The 27978-nt window shown below is 47.4% G+C and overlaps 1 protein-coding gene across 2 annotated transcripts; it reads left to right on the forward strand.

Annotated features, from left to right (window-relative positions):
* Positions 1 to 27941, forward strand: rgs12a (regulator of G protein signaling 12a). Of its 2 annotated transcripts, none has more exons than XM_028984744.1 (18): positions 1 to 92; positions 978 to 2706; positions 4915 to 5016; positions 17813 to 17834; positions 19692 to 19861; positions 19945 to 20037; positions 20754 to 20897; positions 20977 to 21159; positions 21239 to 21353; positions 21668 to 21756; positions 21919 to 22119; positions 22234 to 22307; positions 22795 to 22921; positions 23971 to 24064; positions 24171 to 24241; positions 24515 to 24632; positions 24746 to 25315; positions 27341 to 27941. In XM_028984744.1, exons 2-18 carry the CDS (start codon positions 1063 to 1065, stop codon positions 27649 to 27651), a joined length of 4128 nt encoding a protein of 1375 aa, XP_028840577.1. In that variant the 5' UTR covers positions 1 to 92; positions 978 to 1062; the 3' UTR covers positions 27652 to 27941. The 2 variants fall into 2 exon arrangements, with proteins under 2 accessions (XP_028840577.1, XP_028840567.1); XM_028984734.1 differs by having other exon boundaries at positions 17 to 156.
* The last annotated feature ends 37 nt before the right edge of the window (positions 27942 to 27978 follow it).

Raw genomic sequence — 27978 nt, forward strand, 5'->3', positions numbered from 1 at the left:
AAAAAACACGAACAGCCGAAATCGATTTAAAAATATACATACATATAAATTTTTTCAAACAGAAAGCTTTCCAACCATTCGAAAAATAAAAGGTTTGTTTTTTTGTTTTATTTCGCTTCGGAGATTTTTAAGTTTTGCATGACAACTCTTTCCGAGGTAAGACATCGGACCGGTGTAATAAGAAGTGTAGAAGTATTTTGTTGTTTTGCACTTTAATGAAATGGTAAGCTTTAATGAACAGGCTATCTCTGACAGCCTGTTAGAATATAAGCAGGCTACTTTATTTAAAAAAAAAATAAACACCACATCGGTCATTAAAACACAGTATAGGAATTTATTACAATATTATTACAATCTGCCTTGTCACTATTGTTGCCAGATTTGGTTGTTAGTTTGCAGTTGCTTTGCTGTTTGGAGGAATGAAAAACTGGCCAGGTTTTTAACTCTGACGATCCAATCTGTCAGTATATTAATTCGGGATTCCATATGTCTCTCTCTATATCCATCCCAAATGTTTTTGTGTGTGTAGGTTTTATGACCAGTCGTGCTGTAAATGTGTAGTTTTATTGAAGTGTTGTTGCCAAATGTAAACCATTTTGCCCTGTCTGTCTATCTGTCCTTTAAATAAATACATTTAAACCTATCTATCTATCTATTAGATACAGATAATGTCACGATTCGATTGCAAAACTTCAACTTAAATTAAACAACTTAAATTGACACTTTAGATAAAAGTAGATTAAACACACCCACTAATCAATCAATCAATCAATCAATCAATCAATCAATCTATCTATCTATCTATCTATCTATCTATCTATCTATCTATCTATCTATCTATCTATCTATCTATCTATCTATCTATCTATCTATCTATCTATCTATCTATCTATCTATCTAAATATTCCATGCACACATTCCATGCCCTCGCTCACTCTGTTATTAATGCCACCTCTTGTCTGCATTTGCATCTCCAGAATGTCTGCGTCACATGACTGGCATTAAGTGGGTCTTGGCACCCCAGTGTTACGTTCGGCTTTACGGCACCCATTGGGGACAGAGATGAGGGGCTTGGACCAGGCTGGCGTGGCTCGCCGGCGTCTGGACCTCGCCGGAGGGCCCGAAGTGCTGAGGGTGGAGATGGCACGCGGCCGGGCCGGCTACGGATTCACCATCGTGGGCCAGCGCCCCTGCGTGCTGAGCGGCATTGTGAAAGGAAGCCCGGCTCACGTCATCGGGCTGCGGCCAGGCGACCGCGTGCTGAGCGTGAACGGCGCCGACGTATCGGACGCGGCCCACGAGGCTGTGGTGAAGCTCATTGGCTCGTCGGCCGCGCACCTTCGCCTGACCGTGGCGCAGGCTGGTGCTGGACGAGGGATGGATTCGTGTTCAAGCGATGAAGACCTGGTTCTTCACACGAGACAAAGCAGAGGTCCACAGGTTTTTGGTAGCTTCCCGGAACACTCTGCTCGTTCCTCATTCGTCGTTCCGCAGAAAATCAGTCAGTCCAAACAGCGGCCGATATCCGAGCCGGATCTTTCTTACTGGGTTCGACAAGGAGGCCTGCAGAGCGCTCCAGTCATGCTGGAGAGCAGCACCTCTGTCTTCACAGACCCCTTCCAGAGCCAAAGTGACCTTCTTCTGGATGGGGACATTCTCAACGTGGCCATGGTTGTCGGCTACATTAGCTCCACCCACCTGGACCTGACCCAGCAAGGCCAGAGGGACGAGGGGGAAGCCGAGGGGCTCGGCGCCGTCCACAGGTGCATTACCTCCCTGAGCATGGAGCGGAGCACCCACTCGGTCATGGTGATGCGCGTTCTGTGCGACTGCGTGCAGCTGTGCAACAGCGCCGGGGCGGTCCTGATCACCTACCCGGCCGAGAGGCTCGTGCTCTGCACCGTGTGTCCCGAGGACAGGAGGTTCTTCGGCCTCGTCACCGCCAACGCGTCCGGCGTCCCGGGGCCGAACGGGGCCGAGGCAAGCGGCGGCACCAGGACCTTGTGCCACGTGTTCTTCGTAGATCCCGAACTTTACCACCACCACGCACATAAAAGCATCCTGGGGCACTTCGGGATGGAGTGCACACCAGACCCTGACACCAACGGTTGTCTGGAGTTCCCGCAAACGCCGTGCGCCGTCGTGCAGTTCATATCCGTTCTGTACTCCGACATGGGCGACTTCGTCGAACGCTTGAGGACGAAGGCGGAGAAGGACGTGGTGGAAAACGACGGCATCGCGGGTCATAGCGGCGGCGGAGACAGTTCTCCTGAAAACGCCCTGGCCAGACACCGGAGCCACTCCATGGGGAACATCCCGAGCCGCGTTTGGCCCGACCTCCCGCCTTTCGACCCCCGGCACCGCGGGCAGAATGGCTTCCTCCGCCGCGAGCGACGGTGCCTCCTCTCCGAGCCTCTGTCCGGCCCGGCCCCTTCTCTCGCCGAGCCGGAGAGCTCCGCCTGGACTCGGCCGCCTCCGCCGCCCTACGACCACGGCGCAGCGAGGTCCCGCCAGAGGCGCAGCCAGCGCTGGCGCAGCATGGGCATTCGCGCCCGATGGCAGCGCTCCAGCGACGCCGAGGCCCAGGGACACGCCGGGCCCGAGAGCTTCGCGCCAGCGTGGAGGGCCGTCGCTGCGCACAACGAGCCGGCTAAGAAACCGTTCGGCTTGGGCCAGCGCGACGGACAAGGTCACAAGGAGAACAAGGTCCGTCAATCTTTCGTTCCTTCCTACTGAACACACGAACGCTAGTTGATGCTCGGCACCCTGAGCTGACTGAACGTGGCAAGTGTTGGTCATGAAGGGCCTTTGATTATAATAAAAAATAAAATTAGCAAAGGTATGTAGCATTTAGCCTTATGTAAAGACTTTTGCAACAATGGTAAAGTATCGAACCCGTACACTCAATAGTGCCGACTGCTAGCCTGACGTGAAAATGTGACTTTGTGAGATTAGTAGTACAGCATTTATCAGACGTCCTTATCCAGAGCGACTTACAATCAGTAGTTACAGGGACAGTCCCCCCCCCTGGAGACATTCAGAGTTAAGTGTCTTGCTCAGGAACACAATGGTAGTAAGTGGGATTTGAACCTGGGTCTTCTGGTTCATAGGCAGGTGTGTTACCCACTAGGCTACTACCACCCACTGGCCTGTCTATAGTCCTGCAGAAAAATGGTGATAGGTGTAAAGCATGGTTCGGTCTTTCCTCATTCTGGAAAAACGCAGACATGACTGCCTGTCTGCACCAAACATTGTGGTGGGTGAATGGTGTTGACGACATAATTTCCGCAAAAGCCCGCTCAACGTCCTCCTTGTCCCGCCTCTCTCCTCCTCATTAGCATTTAAAGCTACAGACACCGAAACGGCGCGTCCTGGGAAATCTCAATGTTTGACAGGATCAAAGTGGCCGTAATTGCACCACGGCTGAATTTCGGAAAGAGACTTAAAATACAGAATTTGGTGACCAACAAGACCGATATTTAAGCAAAAAAAAAAAAAAAAAACGTTTCATGTCAGGGGACCTCTCATTATTGTAACAGCAAGAGCCTATGGCTAATAACAACGTTTTTTTGAGTATGAAAATGCGTTTAAATTCCAATCGAAGTCCCAGCAACTAGACAGAGATGGTGGCGGCCCACCCCCAACCTTCCTAAATACCAAATACTGGTGTGGAGGTAGCTCTAAGCCTCCGGGGTGGTTGTCGGGACAAATTAAAATACTTATTTTCCACCGGTGACCCCCGCACTGTGCTGGTGGCGCCTTGTCACCTTGCCCCTTTAAACAAGAATCGGGAGTTTTGAGACAGGAGCCAGAGGAACCAGACGAACAGATGGAGCAGCTCCCCCCAGCCACAGCAGATGGCGCTGTTGGCCCGATGAGCGCCGCGGAGACGTTCCGTTGGGTAGCCGAGCAACCGCGCGCTCCTGTCCATCACTCTTATTTAATCTCACGTGAACTGTTGAACGCGTGGCGTGGTAAATAGGTGCAACGCTGGTCTGCTGTTGCCGTTGGTAGCGGGCCGGCGGGAGGGGTGGACTTTTCTGTGGTTCTTTGTCTGAAGCGAAGGAAGGGGGTTGACATCCGAGGACGGCTTGGCGCAGGAAGCCCGGCAAATTACAGGGCCGTGCCCCGTGTGATACGGCCGTAATTACCCACAATTCTTTTATCCTGCTCAGAAGAAGAGGCTGTGGGGAAGGAAAAATGGCACCCATCGCGTGGGCTGTTAGGAAGAGTCGAAAGGCCAAAGTGCAGGTCCTGCCTACGGTTGCGTCTGGATTCGATTTTAAACACTCAGTCAAACCACAATCGCCATTAATCCCTTAATCAAATTCCAGGAATTGTCAGCGGTCGGGTGACAGGCCAGCTGCTCGAGGAAGCCGGATGGAGCGGTAATTGAGACGGGGGTTGCGGTGATGTTGCAGTCTGCGGTGCGACTGGACAGCTGGGCCTTAGCGGTGTGACCCCCGTCCCCGACTCTGACCCGGGTGCCGCGCTGTGAGGCTGTGATTTAGTTACGCTGCTGCAGATGGAGGATCTACTGTGGTACTAGCCTACAAATACAATATACAGTACAGGCCAAAAGTTTGGACACACCTTCTCCATTTACGTTGGTAGATTCTCACTGAAGGCATCAAAACTATGAATGAACACATGTGGAGTTCTGTACTTAACAAAAAAAGGTGAAATAAGTGAAAACATGTTTTATATTCTAGTTTCTTTGCTCTGATTACTGCTTTGCTCTGATTACTGATGTAAATGAAGGTTATTCTGTCCCACCCCTAATCAGTTATTGGTTACTTAAGCATGAAATCCATGTAGTTACATGAAAAGCAGTCAGACAAAGTCGAGCGTGACATGTCATGTTTTGTGTGAACGGACGTGAGGGTTTAACGTTCTCTCGTGGTGTTTCAACAGGGCTCCCGGTTCTGGGGGATCGGCAGCGGGCGCTCGTCAGTCCGGCGCACCAGCGGCCGCAGCAAGCGCCTCAGCATGGCGCGTTCGCTGGACGACCTGGAGGTACGGTAGCAGTTCTCGACCCGTCATGGCATCTTTTAAAAACTCGAAAGCCCATCAATGTCAGAACAGTTTTGGACCTCCGCATAAAAACAAAGCTTCGTGTTTCAGCTCCTCCCTCCCGGGCCGGTGGAATGTCTCCAGCGTCTTTCTGCTCCCCTCCCTGGTGTGTTTCTGAATGCGGCAGGCAGAGAGAACTCACAGTTCGTCTTTTGTGCGTGGTTTGGGGTGGGGGGCGGAGTCCAGCTCCAGTTTCCCGCCTCTAATGAACGCCGCTGACTGACGGGCCGACGCCTTCCCTCCAGCCGCGCATATATAACAGCCTGCACACAGCAAGGCGTTCCTGCGCTCATAAATCATGATTATAGTCCACGGCTCTTCTCCCAGGCGATGGAGCGATCGTACGGTACAATGGTGGGAGGGGCCCGGCGCGATCAAACTACACAAAATGCTCTTATTCGATTAACATGTAATAGGATTTGGTCAGATTAAAGCGCCACCTGTTCTGTTTCTTGGTGAAAAGCGCTCGTCTCTGGGTTTGATCTGAGAGTGGTGGTAGCCTAGTGGGGTAACACACTCGCCTATGAACCAGAAGACCCAGGTTCGAACCCAACTTACTACCATCGTGTCCCTGAGCAGGACACTTAACCCCGAGTGTCTCCAGGTGGGGACTGTCCCTGTAACTACTGATTGTAAGTCGCTCTGGATAAGGGCGTCTGATAAATGTCATAAATGTAAGTGAAGTAATGTGTGTGTGTGTTGCTTTAAATGCCGCACGTCATTAACCCTCAGGCTACGGCAGGGAGTTCAGATCTGGCTACACCTCGGCTCAGATTTCCCTCCAGAGTCAAAGGTCACCGTTAGGAGGAGGCCACGTTAACGCTCCGCACTCCCGTGAAGGTGATGGGACAGCAGGCCGAGCGAACGAGGATACCTGCCGGCGGCTCGGGGAGGTGCGGGGTACGGTTTCCTCCGACCGTTTCCTGGAACGGTCGGACAGGGGGGAGGAAAACAGCCCCCTCCGCCCACAACCAGCAGCTCAACTCCCCCGTTTCCTAGCTAAGGTGAGCTGTGCTGGAAGCCACGTAACCGATCAGCTAGCATGAGGATAGTTGTCTTTTTGGCGGCCTGTATTAATTTTAGCTGTCGTTTTTACTTTTTCATTTGTCTTTTACTCACTTTACGTCTTTCATTTGGTACAGTATAGTACAAGTACCTGGTAGAATGGACAAAAGCAACGAAAGTGTCATAATTAAAACGGCATTGTCTTATTGTCATATTGCGGTGAACTTATAGGCTGAGGAACGCTCTACATCCACCCCAGTCGGCGCATTTCGCCCTGTGTTTTCTTTTCCACTTCGCTGCAAAGGAAATCACCACCATATTCCTGCGACCGACCACAAGCATTCGGAATTTGAAATAATGCGCAAAACGGAAAAAATAACCCGATTGAATGCCTCGTCTCGTTTTCGTCGGCAAAAATAAAGAGACATTTAGTCTTGTTTTTTTTTTTTTTTTGTTCTAGTTACCATCACATGACCAGCATTTACGCCTCATCTTTTTCGCCGAGTCGTAAAGGTTCGTTGACGAAGAAATTTCGTTCAAGAAAAAAAAAACAACACTGGTTGTGAGGCACGAAAGCGAAATTGTCATCGTGAAACACAGCAGATTACGGGCCTTCTTCGCTGGATGAGCCACGGCGTTAGTTTATTCTCGTTCAACCTACATTAGCACGTAGCGCCAACGTACGCGAGGAAGAGTCTGTGAGGAGGGGGCCGATCGCACCATTTTACACGATCGGGAATGACTGCTGTCTACGTATGTAAATGCATCTCCAGCGCCGGGTCGCCGGTTCGACTGGACTGGGAAATTGGCCTACGGGTGTTCCCATTCCCATTTCGGGGCAGTGGTGGCCTAGCGGTTAAGGAAGCGGCCCTGTAATCAGAAGGTTGCCAGTTCGAATCCCGATCCGCCAAGGTGCCACTGAGGTGCCACTGAGCAAAGCACCGTCCCCACACACTGCTCCCCGGGCGCCTGTCATGGCTGCCCACTGCTCACTCAGGGTGATGGGTTAAATGCAGAGGGCAAATTTCACTGTGTGCATCGTGTGCTGTGCAGCTGTGTATCACATGTGACAATCACTTCACTTTGACTTTGAAAACCAGCTACTGACGGACGAGGCCTTTCACCTCAGTGTCGCGATCAAAGTGCACAAACGAAAACACGCCAGAACCCACGGGACTTTTCTAGCGCGCGACACAGTTCAAGACGCTTTAAATATAAAAATGGCTTCATTCAAATGTACAATGCAAAGCAGAGCGGACGGTCCGTTTTACATCTTTATTACATACGAACATTCCTGTCTGTTTCGTCCAAGGACTGAAAAAAAGAAAAGTATTGCAGTATTCCATTCACATTTAGTTGTACTGAAATTAGTTACTTTACTTTACGTTGCCTGGACGAGGAGCTGCGTAGCCTGTTGCGAGAGAAAAGGCAGAATCTTGCGAATGTTGTAGAGAGTGAATCTGCAGGATCTGGAGATCGCAGCAACGTGATGGTTCAAACTCAATTTGAATTGAGAGGTTTTGCTGAGGGGAGTTATTGCCCGGAAAGATCAGAATCTCGGTTTTGGATAGGTTGAGTTGGAGGTGTCGCTCAGACATCCATGCCGACATGTCTGAGAGACAGGCCGAAATTTTTGTTGCTATAGTAGCATCTTCTGGTGGGAATGACAAATAGAGCTGGGTGTCATCAGCGTAAGAGTGATAAGAGAAGCCATGTGATTGGATGATGTAACCAAGTGAGCGAGTGTAGTTCACAACTTACTTTACTTTACTTTACTTTACTTTACTTTAAGTTCCAACTTGTCAGGAATAGAACATGCAGAGGAACTGTTAAGTGTTAGACGAAAAAAAAAATTATTTTGTGAGTGTGTGTGCATGTGCGTGTGTGTTAGACTCTTCTGCAAGGCGTGCTGTTCATGATCCAGTCATAATGTAGGGGTCCTTGTGATGAATGTGGTGATAAGTCCTGGGCAGATTTTTCAGCCTGTTGAGGCGCAGATTAGAGGGGACACATCTGGAGCACAGAGGACGCAAAAGGCCCGACCCCTGGCCAGATGCCTTCACGTCCCGCCACGCCGTCAGAAGCAGTGGAGCTAAAGGGAGCCTGGGCTGATAAAAGTCTCCTGCAGTGCTGCTGTTTGTCCCCGGGCGTTTTGCGTCACAGGACAGCCCCCTCGCGGTCGAGACGCCAGGATTTTCCATTGGCCGACACGTATACAGGCCGCCATCGCCTGCTCGCACTTGTCATGTCTTCGCTACGCCGCTGTTTTCCGAGGTGCAGGAACGTTTCCGGGATTATATAATGCTAAAATGCGGTATGAAGTGGAATAACAAATCAGAGCCCACGGACAGAATTTGTTCTGAAATGTCCCTGTTATCACTGAGTCACTGTCAGAGTTTCTGATGTGACGGTCCTGGACAATGTGATTCCATTCCTGCCCAGCTGGTACCTGTACCTGTCCCCTCCACGTCTTACATTTACGGCATTCACCAGACACCCTTATCCAGATATGACTTACAGTTAGTAGTTACAGGGACAGTCCCCCCCTGGAGACACTTGCTCACGGACACGGTGGTAGTAAGTGGGGTTCGAACCTGTGACTTTCCACGTCTTCCCCGGCTTCCTGTTGCATCGTGTCCCCTAACCGACAGGGACGTGCGGTCTCGCTCCACAGCGTGCTTTTCACCTGTGAATCCGCCTCTCGGAATGTCTGAGTAAGCGGAGGAATGCCGTCCGTGCGTAATTCCGTCTTTTTTACGCGTCTGACGTCTCCTCTCGCCGGGCCCCGTCAGGAGCCACGCCGACATGGGTGGAGAAGTGAGAGAGAGAGAGAGAGAGAGAGAGAGAGGGAGGGAAAGAGGGAGGGATCAGGATGGAGCGAGGCAGAGCGAGGGAGGAAAGCCGGCAAAACGAGACGGCGGGAGAAAGCGAGACGGCCGTCGGGACTCCCCGATCGAGCTCCATCAGCCCAATGGACCTGTGTGTGCACATCTGGCATCGGAGGGACCGCTAAACACACACACACACACACACGCAACGTCGCGCATGGAGCCAACTTTAACCATCAAGTCAACTGCCGGAGTAAGTTTCCTGGTGCATGTCTCCAGCGTCTCTGCTCCCTCGTCCGAGGCGGTTATCGTTTTAATACCTTTTTTTTGTTGGTTTGTCTGTTTTTTTGCCGCTGCCGTGTGTGTGTGAGCCGGGTTGGCAGCGTGGAGAACTTGTGTGGTCTTGCCGAGGAATGTTTTGGTCAGCATCCCCAAGCGAACCCTCCTATTTGTGTTCATTTTTACCCATTCGGACTGTCGGGGTTCAGGAAGCAGGGGTTCCCCCTCTTGTGCATAAAACGTGGCCACGTTGGCGCTTGCCGGAAGGTTCTGAACACAGAGAATCATTTAGATTCAGATAGAATAATGTAATTTATTATATTTCTTTTACAATCGGAAGATTTCGACATGATACAGCGGACATTTAGCATGTTTTCACTTCATCCCAAAGTCCTGTAGTCTCCAACATTCAGATATCCTGCCTTCGTCCACTTTGACCCGTGTCCATCCGGACATTACATTATCCGTCCTCCTTCAGCATTGAGTGTACTGTACGTCGGACGTATTGCCAGCCGCATTGATCTGGGCGAGTGCGAGGTGGGTCGGGGTCACGTGGAAGCTGTGAACTGTGCTCAGGGCCACGCCCCTTCCTGTGTTGCACGCTAACTAGCTGTCTCCCAAGTCCAGAGGCCAGCGATGCCATCCGGGGCTACAGTAGAAGTTTGAAGATGGACAACCAGCTAGGAAGACAGTAGACAATCTGGAGAAGGCTCCTTGCCTTTCAAACAACGTAGATGAGGCGGCGTTAACGTGGAGCTGGAAATGCTACCATGCGCCACGCAACGATCCTGGCGAAGTAGGTTGGAGAAACAAGTCGCGAGAGAGGAGAACCGTGGGAAACCGGGAGCAGCCCCAAGGCCATGGAGGCCACCTGCACTTCTCCATCTCCCTGTCTCTTTGTTTTCCGCCTACGTCGCCGACGTCCAGCCACACATCTTCCTTTTCCTTACCTCAGGCTGGTAGTGGGTGGTGGTTGATGATGGATGTGTTATGGCACCAGAGCCTTTTTTCTTTTTTTTTGCCGGGGGGTGATCTTTTTTCGCAAAATGGTTTGAGACCTGCAGTGCCACAAAGAGCTCAAGTTCTGCATTTCCATTTACAGCATTTATCAGACGTCCTTATCCAGAGCGATTTACAGTCAGTAGATACAGGGACTTAAGTGTCTTGCTCAGGGACACAATGGTAGTAAGCAGGATTTGAACCTGGGTCTTCTGGTTCATAGGCGAGTGTGTTACCCACTAGGATACTACCACCCTAAACCTAAAGTTCTGCATTGGTCATTTTTTAATGTTTGGAATGACATCATTGGCCATCTACAGCTACTTTTTATTGCACCTCAGACCATGAGGCGTGGCTTTTGTTCTAGCCTTTCGTCCGTGGTAAACACATCCTGGAAGCCCTGACACTTTAACATGGCTCCATGTTACCACAGCTCGGCATCTGGGAGAAGAACGGGTTTTCCTCGGCGCCGGCCTCCATTCAGCTGGTCTCAATTCGGCCCTCCAGCTCAGTCATTTACCGGATCCTCCCATTACGCCGCGAAACCGCCGGCCCGTGACTGTGTGCTACCAGCGAGCTTGGCCCGCGGCGAGCGCGGCTATTTTCGCTCAGGGATAATTGCAAGTGTACAAGCGTCAGGTGGGACGTTGCTCTCGCCCCGTGGAACATCGAGGGAGGAGAAGGTTCTGGGTGTTCGGAGGAGGTGACAACTGCACTTAGCCTCCAAGCGCCTGCCGTATAATACGTCTCGAAGGACTGTTTACTTGGCTTGCGGAGTTCTAAACGGCAGAAATTCTCACAAGTCATAAAACCTTTATGGGGAGGGAAAGATTGTTTCATGTGTAATAACAGCTGGAAGAGCTATTTAGATGTTTTACAAAGTACAATTCGTGTTGGTCATAGTTACATTCACGCTTCTTAGTTAAGTGGTCGTCTTCCCACTTTGTCCATGCTTCATGGGTTTTATTTCATTACGATCTAGTGCACTATTTCCAAACGGACACAGAAACTGCAGCATTTTGTACTTTAGCTAATGAGATTTCCAAGAAAAATCTATTTCTATTAATTTCTCAAAGATGCGTTCACATAGAACCGTTAGTAGTAAAATTTGTTGCAAACTTGGTAATTTCATACACAGTTCAATTCATGGCAGACTTTTATTTAATGTACATTGTGTTGATTGAGGTGTTGTTTAATCCAAATTGCATGCAGCGTATGGCTAATCAATTTGATTCATTAGGCTACCACATAAATGAAAGGAAATCTTTTTCGACGTTGGTGATGCTCATCAATCTTTCCCAAAGTTTTTGCGTATTGATAGTGTAAATAGTGAAAAAGTATTTGGTCTGATTCAGGCTACTGGAAAGTGAGTTCTAGTTTACGACATCTTTTCTTTTTATTGTTCAGTGCAGGGTCGATTTGAATAAATGATGTATTAATAAAAGAGATGAGGACAGTGTCTTGCACAGTGGGTGTAGTGTCTGCATGCCCCTTGTGGCCTTTTTTTATTCAAGAGACAACATGGCATACAAGCATGCCATGCAGTGTGTGAATTTGCATCAGATATGTTTCATGCATCTCAGTATTTGTGTAAGTTCTTCTGTGCTTCGGAAAAACCCACTCCAGACAATATAATGGGCTGACCATCTTTAATGCATGACATCCGCCCTTCAAGATGCATAAATTATACCAGTGTGTTACAAGCTCTGTATTCTAGATGTTGTATTTGGTTATCTGTTTTCTGTGGTCTCCTTTCATAATAGGACTTGTGAGTGTGAGTTTGTGTCAGGCTTATCAGGTCACGTAACCTCACCCTCCCTCCCTGGCGGACTAAGAGGAAGTTGCCTCCAAGGTCTCTGATGTTATTTGTGGGGGCAGTTAGCCAAAGATAAGGACTAGAAATTTGTTTTGCACCATCGGACGATTGTAAAATTGCTGTTGCTTGGGCTAGCGCATAAACACACATACCTCAAAGCTGCCCGGGCGCCTGGAGACCTGGAGTGTTTCTAGAAACGCAAGAGCTTCACCTTCAGCAATTTCCATATGTGGAGAAAGTCACCACAGAGATCTGGAGATGGATCTTGTGCAATGATGTGGGGCGTCATCTTTAATAATGGACATGGGAAAGGGCCACCCAAATAGAGCCGGTCAAAGACAAATACAGATCACTCTAAATTTAGCCCCTCATATATCACTTACATCCCCAAAGCAACGGGACGAACTTCTGTTTCCAAACAGGAACATGCAAGTTACATTAAGAGCAGATTGACTGACGTTATGTTATGGGGCAGAGGTGGCCTAGCGGTTAACAAAGCGGCCCGTAATCAGAACGTTGCCGGTTCTGATCCGCCGAGGTGCCACTGAGTGAAGCACCGTCCCCACACAGTGGGCGCCTGTCATGGCTGCCCACTGCTCACCAAGGGTGATGTGTTAAATGCAGAGGACAAATTTCACTGTGTGCACCGTGTGCCGTGCTGCAGTGTTTGACAATGACAGTCACTTCACTTTTTACTTTATCTGAACACCAGCTTTGCATTGAGGTTAGTCATAAATGATACCGAATGAAAAGTCCCATTCTACTTGGATGCAATGTCCTTGATGTTGGCCATGTGAGTGTGAATGGGTGACGAGGTTGTCATGGGAACGGTGAGCGTAAAGGCGAACCCCACCTCCCCTCCTCCTCGCGCGACTAGCGATTTGTCGGATTATTTGCCCAACTTGTACAGACATGGCACCGCGGTGCAGTCAACCCTCTGTCCGGGGTGGAGATTAGTCAGGTATGTACCCGCGGAGCGTGAAACCTGCAGCGTCCCTGGCGCAGAGAGCCTTCCACAACGTGAGCCTCAAAAAGAGGTTTTCCTTCAGGAGGAAGTTCCTGCGCAACGCGGTGAGTCGCTCCACTTGTCGCTTTCCCTTGCGGGAAAGGTTTCTCTTTGTTGGATCAGATGTTTCGCTCATCAGGCGATGGTTCCATCACTCCTCCTTCCTCTCCCGCACCTTACAGCTGTGGACCGATGGGATGTCGCACTTTGCATTTCACGTAACACTGCACATATTGGAATATAATTGTTAAAATGTGCATACCGAGTTTGTGGAGTAAACAGCTTTTCTCTTTATTCTTCGTTCAGGATTTTCGGGGCAGTGCATAATTCACGTCTCAATGACACAGTGATGTTATCACTTGGCATAACCCTATCCCTAAAACAGACGCTAAATATCAAGTTATCTCAAGTAACAAGTAAATCTCAAGTTATTATACTTTATTACATTTTAGAAATAGGCACAGCTAGCTAGCTAGCAAACGGTCACACGTACGAGTGTACGAAAGTCAAGTCAAAGTGGACGTTATTGTCATCTCGCCATATGCATGTGCGCAGAGAGATGACATTTGAGCGCTAAAACAACACATTATGTAATACGTCTTGCCAACTAGCTAACATGGGAGAAAAGAAATAACATTCTGTTACAGATGAAGAGAAACGAGGTTTATTGGAATTCGTTTGTCAGGACTCTTGAGAAAGAAGCGGTGTGTCCATTCAACTTTGGCCGAGCGGTACGAAAAACACAGGTTTTATTTTACTGCTTTGACATGCATCCTTACAAAGCGCTTCCTGCTAAGAACTAACGTGCCGAGGCACGCCCAGCTGCGCATCCTGAGCTTCCAGTTTAACTTACTCCACGCGTTCCTTGTTCCTGGTTCAGGTGAACTAGTTGAAATAGGATTCATGTTGTTGGCGCCCAACAGAACGTTACGGCTGATTTAGGCCCGCCGGTCCTCAGGTGAGAAACGCCACACCACGGGCTCACCGCAGACACGCGGTGGGGGCGGGAACTCCTCGCTGGGACGTCTGCGAAGGTGCGAAAGACAAGACATTTGAGAAACCGGGGGGCGGCAGGTGTGTGGGTGACCCTGAAGGAGTGGAAGCTGGGAAAGTCGGACGCAGAACCCAGACCGGTGTGTATTCATGTGTGTGTGGTCCGATCTCGTGCGTTGAACAAGTTCTGTGGAACTCAGGATGCAGTTGGCAACCCTTTTATCTTTTATCGCTGGAATTTGGTAACGTGTTGGCCTTGATGGTGCTTTCAAAGCAAAATGTGTGGGCCTATTATTTCATATGTGGCGCAGGTGGTGCCCATTTGATATTGACCCCCTTTGATATTGGAGCAGCTTTAATTTACAGAATACTGATCACATTTGAGTCAAAATCTCAAATTGTACATGGAGAAAGAAGTCCACAGCAGAGGTTTTCATTTTGATGACGTTGTGCCGGAATCAGCAAACCATGGACCCGGAATGGCTATCATGGAAATCAAAAATGGTCTCTTATGTTATCAAACTGGTCCAGTTGGGAAGGGAACGTTATAATCACCAGTCGGTCTGGAGAACCCCCCTTCCCCACCCCCCTCGTGCGGTATAGCAAGGCAGCTCCTTAACGGGGCCTTTTGGTGTATTTAAAGCTCATCGCCAAGACGTTTGTCATCGGTGGCTTCTGCAGCCTGCAGTCCCACATGAGCTGTGGTCACGTTCAGAGAGCACATTTTGGCGATTGTGGCACGGTGCCTTCAGTTACAGCACCAGGGGCCCTTCCTTTGAAAAACAGAAGGAGGGCGGTGTTCAGATTCTTTTTTCCAGAGTGTGCTTTTCTACCATCCTCCTTCTGCTCCTTCTGTTTGTCATTATTTCTCTTTTTGTGGACCGGACCACAAAAAAAAGTTCAACATTGTTCGGGCTTTTTGCTGTTCATGGCAGACCTATAATGCCAACGTGTGCGGGTGTGGGTAACGACAGAATCTTTCACTGAGCTCTCTTGTCTCTTCAGAACTTTATAAATGTCCTCTTGCCCCCAAGAAATCCTAAAACAACAAATAAATGAACTTCCTTTGGTTTCCTAGCGTTCTTCAGAAACAGTTCATGCCTTATTCATTCTGAGCCATGACAAATAATGCTTCCAGCTATAATACACTTCTGGATACAGTCTTGTCAGTCTGTATTATTGGAGATGAATGAATGGGAATGTGTTACAGATAGATATAGATACATAAGGCAGATAGAGACCCTATTGACTAAATAATCATTTCTAAAACACAAGAAATGGTTGTGGATCTTGTTAACTAGTGTTCTCAAGATTTACAAATATGAAGTACACACAGTCAAAAAGGTCTTGACGCATTGTTGGTGTGTCTAGTGCCAGTTCGAAAAATAGTAACTGTAGAAGGTTTTGCTGCAGGACTTGAAAATGAACCCAATATTTGTGAACAGACAAATATTGATAATGCCAACATCCTCATTTTGTGCCTAATGAAGCAAGTAGCCGATGTCTCTTCGATGGAAAGCTCAATGAGTAAGCTGTATAAATGTTACACCACCACCTAGAGGCCTGGCATACAAACTACTACGGGCATGATAGTTGGCTAGTGGCTAGTGGACTCACATTTGAACAAGAACTCAGGTTCAAACCCCACTTACTACCATTGTGTCCCTGAGCAAGACACTTAACCCTGAGTGTCTCCAGGGGGGGACTGTCCCTGTAACTTCTGATTGTAAGTCGTTCTGGATAGGGGGGTCTGGTAAATGCTTAAATGTGCTGCATTGCCACTGACTTGACAAGGATATTTTGGACATTTGCATGGGAAACATTTGGAATCTCTGGATATACCACTCGCGTGTATTGTTCCATTTGAATACGCGCCTGTGGAAATGTCTTCAGTGGCCAAAAATGTTCACACACTCAGTTGTGTCAGCCAGTGGAGCCATCTGAGCTAAAACCAAGTATATCCCGAAAACCAAGACGGACTTTTGGCAGGATAGATTGCTTGGAAAAGCACACTGACCTTTTGAAGTGTTTTTTTTAAAAGGTCTGTGGCTTTTGGAGCATGCCTTTTCTCCTCTGACGAATTACGCTAGAGCTTGGTGTTTTGCTGAACACAGCGAAACGTCCCTTTCCCCCTTTGTCGTCAGCTGGAAACGTTCTCAGAGTGTAATGCCCCGCAGTGTCGCCCACGGCTGTCTGTCTGGCCCGGTTTTTGAAAGACATCACGATCCAGTCAATATTTGCTCACTGCCCATTGTGTTAGTCATGCTGGTGTGGACGCTCTTTTGTATTATCTGGTAATACGCCCTTTTCTCCAAATAGGCTATTGCCCGTATCCGACCTAGCGAGCGCGAGGCACTCAAAGGAGCCTCGGGTCCGACTCGAACCCCCTGTCCCACGAGAGTGAAGATATCAAAAGCGGCCCATTATTGCTTGCAGTGGGCCCTTAAGTGAATCCCCTTGATGATCTCTTGGTTGCTAATGACACACTGAGAGAGGAATGCGGTCGTCGGGAGCCCCAATGAGCTCAGGCATCTCCGGGCACAGAAATCGCCCCCCATTAGCATGAACAAAAGTGGGTAAACCCGGCAGGACGTTCTAGACTGCTCGCTCGTGGGAATGTTATGTTCCGGAATGTGGCGGCGAAATTGTTATGCTGATATGGTGATTATGGTCATTATTGGATTGTGTTCAGTGGGGTTCGACCAATGGATTTTAAACGATTGACCATTGCCATTGATCATTTTCCATCGAAGGAACTTTTAATTTAACTTTTAATTTTAATTGAATTTTTAACTATTTTTATCTTGCACATTTACTTTGTTATACTTTGTCACTTTATACTTTGACTCCACCTATTTGCACACCTTCACCCTACCTGTCACACATATTTTATGTTTTAGGTTAAAGACATAAAAGTGTAATATTTGGTTATGTTTGTAATATTTGCATATTGGTTATTTGTTTCTTGCAATATTTGCAATACTGTGGTCTGTAGCAGTGTATGTGACAAATAAAATTTGAATTATTTGTTGATGAAATAGGCTGTTGATAAGAGCGTTTGGTTGCGAAACATGCTAATGAGGTCACATTGTGTCCGTTTCATTATGTCCACACAATTAATCACAGTGCAGATCTACTAACTTTCCAATCCACCCATTCTATGGACATATAAACTACACACACACACACACACACACAGGCTCATTGTGTTAGATTAGGAAGTATGCATGTTCAGTTTGATGTTCTGACAGCCTCCTCGGGGTTCTCACCTCACCCAGCTGCCGCCACTTCCTGCTCAGCCTCCAGCGTTGGGCTTCTGGCTGTGATGGGATGTCATGTGAGTGCCGAAGCTGTGTGTCTGCACATTGTCACGCATTCGTGTCGGCGTAGGTGTAAATAATGCACTGTGTGAGTTTTAAAAATGCACGTTCCGGTGTGCTTTTATTTCTTTTCGATGTGTGTTTTTTGTGAGTGTGTGTTAGGGCATGTCTGTGAGCAGCTGGTGTGGGGAGGGGCTTTGTCCCGTGCAGAGGTGTGAACAGCTGTGTGTGTTTGTGTAGCAGTGAATGGGCCCACACCACATTAATGAGTGTGTGTGTTTGAGCTCAGGGATCCTCCCCTTTTTGGTACTCGGAGAAGCAGGGTGCTTTCCCCCTTCTCTCTCACACACACACACACACACACACACACACTCTCTCACACACACAGATGCCTGCTGTAGCCGGAGAGATGTCTGGAGCTTTGCTCTCCAGCCTGAATTCCGGCGCTCATGAGGCCAACATCTCATTCGTTTCTCTGTTCTCTTTCTTCCAGACTGCTGCGGCCTCAGACAGCGGTGAGTGTGTTCGCTTTATTTTATCACACACACACACACACACACACAGCTCATTCCAACAATCAGGTAAAATCTCAACAATGAAGTTCCATGAAGCAGACGGCGTGATAAAGGGACGTGGAATGCGAAGGCGGCCTTGCTGAGAGTGCGAGATGCTGCCGACGCTGCGCTGTTCGACTCCGGGCCTGAGGCCCTGTGGAAAATCAGTGCTGGACCAGGTTCTGATAGTTGATGGTTCAGCGTGACCTTCAGCATGTGTGCTACTGCGAATATACCGCAGTTTAAATGCTCAAATGCTGTTTTATATAGTACGGAATGATATTTAGAGAGATGAGTAGATGTCTCAGAGTGCCACTGTTATGAGAAATAAATAAATTGAATAAAAAGTGCCGCTATCACATATGAAAATACAGAAATAATAGTGTAGTAGCCAATATCAGAAGAAGACAACGTTGTTTCTAGTTATTTCTATTTTGAATATTTTTTACATGAATATTTTTAACAATTAAATTACATGGTGTGTTATAGGTGTGTTATATAACCAACAGAAAATGTAATTTTAGGAAAAAAGGAACACTCTTGGCACTCTTTCACGTAAAAGTAGGTTAAATTTAGTTCAAATTTATGTTTTTTTTTTCTGTTTTGTGACATAGTAAAAAGTAAACTTCTCTTACTGGAATAGCACTAAAGTCGAACTTCAGCTTTATTAAACCCGAAGGAAATTGCTCAAACTAATTTCCTTAATTGACGGCCATATTATTTTCCATTGTTTTGTATTTGATACGTGCTTGCAGTCCGGGTTTGTCCGAGGTTGACGACCCATGACAGTCTAGAAAATTGGAAGGGGTTTTGGAATAGCCACACTTAGGTGCACCTAGGCGCTTTAAAAGATGCAATGTGTAACCGTCTGCTAGGGGGCAGTATTTCGCCAGAAGCCGTCCTGCCTCTGTCTAAAGTCCCAATAAACAAACAGCTCACTAAATCTCTGACAAAATGTGAAAAATGAGTTCTTCGTTTGACAGGTAACCTGTTGATTTTGTGTTGTAGCTGGAGTAAGCGTATTAAAAATGGTCTTCATAGAGCTGTATCTCACCGGCCCCTTCCTCAGAAGACTGGGTTCACGGCGAGTTTTTGAACTTGCTTGACTTTCCCAGTAGGGCCGTTTGGTGTTTTTGGATGTTATGTGTCGCACCGTCTGTAGTTTTGAGTTATTCCTCAATTGATTTATGAGTGTTCGACTATAAAATATTATAGTTATACGTGACTGGCCACGACGCACTTCACAAATAACGAACCACAAGTATTTCGAAAGCTATTAAAGCGGATGGGTTGGGATCCCAGAAACGTTTAACAAACCACACACTTGTTTTACTGCCAGCGAAGATCTTCGTCGGCGTGTGTTTGGTTAATGCTCGTATTTCTCACATGCTGACTGGCTTACTGAGGAAATGCTGAGATTTTAACTTTCCAAAGCAAAAAATGATCACTCCATCGCAGTTGTAGCAATGGTACAACCATTTGAAGTCACTGTAGGCCACAATTCATCGATGGAGTGCTACCATAGGTGTCAACGCCACAACAAATGGAAGACTGTTTGGAAGACGGGCGTCTTTCCCTCCGGTAGAAGGACAGAGACTAGAGGTGAACTGAAGCTGTCCATGGTGGTTCATGGTGTCACCCAACTTTGAAAAAGGTCTTGAAAAGACTCCTATGCCCTTGTACAAAGCAATTTCCTTCGGGATTAATAAAGTTTTCAGATTCTGATTCAATCAAAATATCAGCATTGTATCCGTTATAATTATTATCCTGTTTATCACACTGTAGCTTGACCCTTGACCTTTCCCCTTCACCCTGCAGAGTTGCGCTGCAGAGATCTGCAGGGTTGTGGCAGCGAGAGCAGTCTCAACAGCAATGGCAGCCTCCCCGGCGCTCAGGTGCGCCACCGGCTGCCCGAGGGCCGCGTCGCGTCCTGGGCCGTCAGCTTCGAGAGGCTGCTCCAGGACCCGGTGGGCATCAGCTACTTCTCGGTACGGAGCGCCCCCCCGACCCCGCGGCATTCTGGGAACGTGCGTTGTGCCGCGCCGCTGACGACTTGTTCTGCTGCTTCTAGGAGTTTCTGAAGAAGGAGTTCAGCGAGGAGAACATCCTCTTCTGGCAGGCCTGTGAGCTCTTCAGCCAGGTGCCTGAAGATGACAAGAAGCAGGTGAGGCTTGGTGGTGTTTACGTTCGGTTGCTATCTTGATGAACGGGGACCTTGTTGTTTTCCTCGTCGGCTCACGACTTCGCACTCGCGTCACGACTTCGTGTAGTTGGACGCTGGACTGGAATGGTTTGTTTATAGGCTTTTTAAAACCGACATCCTGAAGATGTCTTCGTTTTTAACGAGCCGCGGTGACATCTCTCAGCTGCTCTCTTTGCTCATTCTGCATCTTTCAGTAAAAGGCTTATTTATTCACGTCTTCATGGTCGCATTTCTAGCCCTTCCCCGTGGCAGGAATCCACCATGGTAATCGTTTTAATGGTGACGCTTTCACACAGTCGGGAATAATTCTCTAAAGTCATCTTTACCCGAGCTCCTTTCATCGAGGTCATCGCAACATCATGTTCTAGATACACAGACGTGGTGTTAATCGTTGTAGGTAATGACTTTTCAGTGCTTACGCAATTGAAAGGTGGAACTGTGGAATGGATCCATTATTGTCTTCATTCATCTGCTGTAGGTGGTCATTTTCAGGTGGAATGCTGGTTTCTGTTGTTGTATTTGCATTACATTGTTCCCATGAGCCTTTGCATGTCATCATCCTAGAGTGTCTGATTGTCCCAAAAATTTGTGTCCATCCTTTGACTCCAAAAACTTTCAAAAAGACAACATTTCACAATACGGGGGTATCGGTTTAATAGAATTGACTTACATTGCAGTTGTCGCAGAAGGCGCAGGAGATCTACAACAGCTTCCTCTCCAGCAAGGCCACCATGCCGGTCAACATCGACAGCCAGGCCCAACTGGCCGACAACGTCCTGAACGCACCGCAGCCAAACATGTTCAAAGAGCCGCAGTTGCAGGTGAGACTTGGGACGGAGTGGAATGCCGTGCGCTCACGTAAAGATGTTCGTAACGACGTCCTCCCGCTCTCTCTCTCAGATCTTCAATCTGATGAAGTTCGACAGCTACTCCAGGTTCCTGAAGTCTTCGTTGTATCAGGAGTGCATGCTGGCAGAGGTGGAGGGCCGACCCCTCCCCGACCCCTACCAGGTGCCATGCAGCCCAGCCCCGTCCAAGCACAGCTTCAGTTCGGACCGCTCCACCCTGACTCCGACCAAAAAGGTACAGATCGCCGTTCTTACGTCGCATGTTTGTATTTTGTTCAATTTAACCATGCATCCCACGCCCGCAACGCGAACAGAACGACCTCAGGGACGATCCGCTGGGCAAGAAAAAAGGGAATTTCTTCTCCTGGTCCCGAAACCGCAGCTTCGGGAAAGGGCCCAAGAAAAGGGACATTGGAGACTTCAGCTACAGTAAGTCTGAGAATGTAGGTTGTGCTTAACCCGTAGACCGCAGTTAAAAAGGTGATAGTAGCCTAGTGGGTAACACACTCGGCTGTGAACCAGAAGACCCAGGTTCAAATCCCACTTACTACCATCGTGTCCCTGAGCAGGACACTTAACCCTGACTGTCCCTGTAACTACTGATTGTAAGTCGCTCTGGATAAGGGCGTTTGGTAAATGCTGTAAATGTAAAAAAAGAACATTATGTTTCTGTAGACACAGAGACGTATGTTGCAGTGCTCTGTTGGTTTAAATTTGTAACATGGTTTTGTTTGGCGTGGCAGACAGTAATGGCCGGCGCGAGTCTCAGGGTTCCCTCTCGTCCGGCACCAGCCAGGAACTGACTTCATCCTCTCCGGGGGGGAAGAGCGAGGTGAGAACCAAACACAAGCCATCCTATTCGAGAGTGAATTATCCCGTTAAAGGTGCTGTGTGTTGTACTGTCCACCTGTCACAAAGCAAAATGTCCACTAGAGGGCACTGTCTCAGGTTCAAAAGCAAGCCAAACAAACTGTATCCCGCTCCGTGTGCGCAGTGTGAGTACCGCAACTCGGTGGCAACGGGGGAAAAGGGCGATCGTGGCCCGAAGCAGTGCAGTGTGTCCCTACCGGATGGCACCAACTGCCACCTGGCCCTCAGCCATGGGACGTCCATCAGGCAGCTGCTGCTGGAGCTCTGTCGCAAGCACAGTGTAAACCTGGCTGCGGTGGACCTGTTCCTCATCGGCGGGGAGAAGGTAGACGGGACTCTTCGGTTGTCGCATTACGTAGAACTAGATGCTATAGAGCTGGTGTAGAAGGTAATGTGTCGATTCTCACTAATGCTTGTGTGCTTGTGTTTTAAATGAAAGCCATTGGTTCTGGACCAGGACAGCATGACGCTCTGTTCACGAGAGCTGAGGCTGGAGAAACGCACTTTATTCAGGTAGACAAGTGGTTTTGGGAAGGAACATATTAATGACATGCCAGCGCTAGACAGTATGTGCGAATTAGCACAGAAGTGGCAAAACTTTCAGATAACTGTTTAGCTGATATGAGTTACTCTAACATTCTTAAATGAAAAATGCCTTTTCTTGACAAGTAATTTTTTTCCCATAATGTTAGTTTAAAAGCACCCAATCTGGCAACACTGGCAGGTTACGATCAATGTCACGTAGGGCCTTAATGCATGGGAACATTTATTTATCATGGCATTTTTTTGGTGGTTCTGCCTGGTCAATATTATTCTGGACAAATATACAATACCGACTTGCCTTAAATATCCACCCAGCCTGCACAAGTTCAGCTCCCACCTTGATGTGTTCTGAGTGGCATGGAATTGATGCGTAGGCATAGGATGGTAACAGAATGAATTTCTAATTGTAGGCATCAACGGAGGTTTCTATGGTAATCGTTTGTTCCTCCATCTGTAGGCTGGACCTGGTCCCCATCAACCGCTCAGTTGGGCTGAAAGCCAAACCCACAAAGCCCGTCACCGAGGTTCTGCGGCCCGTCGTTGCCAAGTACGGCCTTCGCCTTAGCGACCTGGTGGCCAGAATAGTAAGTCACTCCTCCTAATGATGGCCCTACATTACAGCAGTGACTGCCGCCACACCCGCCCCGTGTTTAGCGGGCAGCCGTGATGACGTCACCGGGTGGGACTGCATGTGGTCGGTTAGGGGGCTTGTTTCTGAGCTGGTCTTTAGAAGTTAAAATAAGAAGCCCTTCAGAAAAATAAAGAATGGAAGCCCTGCTCACCCCGGGCTGTGTGGTGGGGAAGGAGGTATTTCTGTCTGCCGCTTTGTGAGGACCACTGCTGCCTCCTGTAGCCAAGGCCCAGAAGGCCACATGGAAACAGCAGCAGCACTAAAAGTGTGATCAAGTTACTGAACTGTTCTAAAATAAAAGCAGGAGGTAAAATAAAGCAGTTTTAAACTATTGATTTGTGATATTTGCTCCAGCTGAATGTCATGACGTCATTTTTTTACTATAGATCCATAAGTAAATGCTTATGAATCAATTTTTTCATGAATATATTACCTTAGATGCTCAAACTATATTTCTTAAAGAATCAATGGACAAAAGTGAACTTTTTTTTTCTTTTACATAAAGTGTTTTTTTTTTACTTTACTAATGCATGTTTTAGTCTATGTAATGATTAATTTTATTTGCCTTTCCATTTTCTTCAAATGCAGTGTATGCACTTTGAGATTTGGACAATGTAAAGAGCAGTATAAGTTTGAAAAAAAGTGGAAAATGGAAAAGTATAAATATTATATATATATATATATATATATATATATATATATATATATATATATATATATATGTATGTATGTATATGTATGTATGTATGTATATATATATATATATATATATATATATATATATATATATATATATATATATATATATATATATATATATATATATATATATATAAAAATATAAAAATTTTGGACTTTGCACAGCATAGTGTGCACTGTGATACATATTATTAGCATTTTGGTAAAATTATGTAATGTTTGGGGGGTGTTAAGAGTGTTTTAATAAAATGTGGTGTGGTGTTGGGATATGCTTTAAATTGAATGCGGTATGTTATTGGGCAGAGTGGAGAGACAGAAATTCTGGATCTGGGGCTGCCCATCTCTAACCTTGATGGACTGAGGGTGGTGCTGGAGAGAGCTGACCCTTCGGCAAAGGGTATTAAAACGCACACGTTCACACACGGAGACGCGCTGTACGCTCATGCAAATGCACTGCGTGTGACAAATATGTTCACCAGTTTCACATGCTGTTCTTCTGCCAGAAAAGTCCAAGATGCCCTTCTCAAAATGCCACACCCCACCGACCATAAACAACATGAATCGGTCCACGCCGGTAGGCCTGCCTATATCCATTTTTTTACTATGCATTATCATATATTATTATTTGCTGTGTTTTTTATCTGTTTTAAATATATATGATTAGTGTGCTGCACTGGATATGTTATCACAGTCATATAAGAAGTCATGGTTAGAATGGACTATTTCAATTTCTTGATATAAGAAGTACCTACAAGACAGAATTTTATTAACTGCAGGTGATCAAGCAGGACCAACAGCATCACTTTACCAAAATATCAGCACTGAAAAGTATGCGCTGGTTTTACAGGGGGACAATCGGACAATAAAGAGCCCTAAAGAGACCCCAAGAGACAAGAAGCGAGACCCTTGCACTCCAGATGGGTCAAAGAAGAAATCCAACAAGAAGCGTGCAGATGAAGCTGAAGGTAAGCAGATGCAGCCCATAAAGTTGCCATATAAGGAAGCACCATCAGATGGCGCTGTTTGACTGTGAATGTGCATAATAAACTTCATCAATAAAATTCCTCTCTGTTTGCAGAGCTGTTTGAACTGCTCAGTCGTGCTCAGAGCAGCCGCGTGGACGACCAGCGTGGCCTCCTGAGGAAAGAGGATCTGGTGCTGCCTGACTTCCTGCGTCTGGACTCCCCTCCCACCCTCACTCCAAAACCTAATCCCGACCCGGACCATCCCGTCTGCTCCACACCCACCTCCCACAAAACCGGTCAGCCCAAAGGCCAGAGTGCAACGACCCCCCATCCCACCCAGCACAGTACTGACACACAGCACAGCTGTCCTACCCACCCAGCCAACACAGGGACAGAGGGAGTCAGAGGGGATGATGGGGTGGGCAATGACTCTGGTGACAGAGAGCAGCTGCCCTTCTGTGCCCCTGTGTCCCCCATCCTGCGGCCAATGGGTCGAGCCTTGGAGGAAGAGACCCCCGCAGATTTGACACTAGTGGGCGAAGGGGACATCAGCAGTCCCAACAGCACACTCCTGCCCGTCCCAATGCCCCCGACCCCACCCCGACCGTCCCCTTCTGCCCCCATCCTGCCGGAGGCCACCTACACGCCCCCGCCCCCTTGCCTTCACCCGCCAACGACAGCAGGTATTTTACCCACGTGACGACTAGCCGCCCGAGTGTGTGCCTTCGTGTTTGTCAGTGTGTGTATGTGTGTGCTCGCACGGTTCCTGTTGGAGTACGGGGACTGAAACGCGCCTGGGAGCCAGAATGAAGAGACACCGCAGGCGAGCTCTCGGGCTGTCCGTTGTTACAAAAAAAGCACTTATCTGGGTGCAGACTCGTCAATACCACGACCCCCTCAAATGTATTTTCACAATTCAACAATGCTAAATAAGAGCTTCAGAGGTATTAAAATGGCAATGCTTATAACCTAGTTGCTATTTCTTCATGTGCATGTAGAGGAGCCTCATTGTTGATTGCTAGAGTCCTTTCCTCCTGTAGATGTAGTAGATTTCTGTCCTCATTAATCCTGTATGTGTTTTTCTGTTAGCTGTAATAAACATGGCTGAAATCAGTACCTGTCTTCGCATACATTTGTGATTTTTACTTTCCTTCTTCCATCCACGTGCTGCGTCATTTGATCCTGTTTTTCTTTAGCCTTCCATTCCTTCCCCTTTTCCCATTTAAGAAGACTTGACTTAGTCCAAAACCAGCATGACTTGCTCCAAAATCATCATTGGCATGTTATCTTGCTTCGCTTCCCTTCTTTTCTGTCTAATATGAATTCGTTTTTGTATAAAAAATATCAACTGTTTTATTGGTTTTTCAGAGATTGCTGTACAAATATATTCACATTATCAGTTCTTCAGCTTTCAAATTAGCCAACTTTTACATTCTTCACATGAACTTACATTCACTAAATTCATGTTCAGTCACCCCTTAGGGACATAGTTGAAGAACAAAGTGAAGGGACTGCTTTACAAGGGCTTTGGAGCAGATCTTTCTATGGCCACAGGGGGGCAACAGAAGTCAACGATTTCCACAAAAATGCACAGTCACCGTGTGGAACATGGTGTTATGCTTTACTTTTCAACAAGGTTCCGTAAAATTGTCATCACAACTACTTTTTACAATGTAGATTTTCAGGCACGTACGCCTGATATAAAGCTGTTAATGATTATCAAGCGACTTGCATACCTGAACTGCTGTAAATATCTAGTCCTTGGTTGCTCTTCCAAGGATTCAGTTCATTTCACGATCACATTGTTTACTTTTCCCAAGATTTTATCACAGAGAAGGGACCACCCAGAGGTAGATGCTTTGATCAGTCGGACTGGTTGCTTAATAAAGGAGTTTCTGCATTCCCCGGCACAACGTCCCTGGGTAGGCATGTGTGAGGAAAGTGCACGTATCTCGCTGGATTCGCTAAAATAGAAGAATGCTGTCAGGAGTCCGGAGGTAACACTTCTGCTTTGACGATTCTGTGGCAGTGATCTGTGATCACTGCACGTTAAGCCGAGGTCGGAGTCAGGTCCTGAGGAAAAGTGGCCTTTGGATGAATTTTCTGGATGAATGCTTGGTTTGCTTCATGCCATCCCGCCTCTGTCTGTTATCTTAATTCTTCATGTGAGATCCATCCCGTAATCATACTGACGTAACAGTTGGGTGGGTGACCAGAAAAATCACGTTGAAGCTTAAACTGTCCACCTAATGTGAATGTTGTGGTCTCTCTAGAGACTTTTCAGACACAGGTTCAATGTAAGGGAAGCCTTCATGGTAACAAATCAAGGAAAGACAGTTAGTCTTAAGCAGCCGTTGTCAAGCTAGGGTCTGTCTATGATGGAAATCCATTTACATTTACGGCATTTATCAGACGCCCTTATCCAGAGCAACTTACAATCAGTAGTTACAGGGACAGTCTCCATGAAGCAAATTAGGGTTAAGTGTCTTGCTCATGGACACAATGGTAGTAAGTGGTCTGCTGGTTCATAGGCGAGTGAGTTACCCACTAGGCTACTAGCAACCCAAATATTGTTTGAAATACACTTCATGCTAGTAAGTGTACAACACTCCTATCTTCCCTAAATTCCCTACAATGACAAATTGCATTTTGTGAAACGGTTTACTACTTTGGATAAAGTTCACCAACTCACCTGTTTGCCCCCTCAGGTGCAGAAGCTGAGGACAAAGGCTGCAATTCAGCCCATGGCCACTGGAAGGCACTGTTCTTAGGACCAAATCACATTTCACAGGACCAGACTCTCTCATCAAGCCCAGGGATTGGCCTTGAGGGGGTTCGCCTAGAGGAGGACCCTGACCTGAGCCTGAGTTTCGAGGGATATGCCAACGAGCTCCGGGAGTGCCAGAGCCGGATGAAGAGCAACACGTACCCATTGGCCGCCGAGCCCCGCTGTCATCTTACCAACGAGTCGGAAGGCAATGAAGACGGAGCGGGGGAATATAAAGCGACGTTCGTCTGAGGAAACGAACTGTATGCGGGACTTGCCAAGTAACGAACTGTATACGGGGCTTATGCCATGGTGACAGGAACGGGCACGCAAGAACCACTCCTGATCTTTCTGTGTAAATACTCAATCAACAGTTGGGCAAAAATTGATGGATGGCTGGTCGCCACTGAAAGCGTTAAATAATTTATTGATTAAAAGAATACAGATTAAATGACCTGCGTAGATGCACATGGTTAGTTGAACAACTGTCTCGTCATGGCTCGATAATAAAAGGAAAGAAAAAAAACATTTTTTTTAAAGAAGTCAAGAGTGTCACTTCATTCCTGCCTTTTGTTGTAC

Source organism: Denticeps clupeoides, chromosome 1 (assembly GCF_900700375.1).
Source record: "Denticeps clupeoides chromosome 1, fDenClu1.1, whole genome shotgun sequence".
Taxonomy (NCBI): Eukaryota; Metazoa; Chordata; class Actinopteri; order Clupeiformes; family Denticipitidae; genus Denticeps; species Denticeps clupeoides.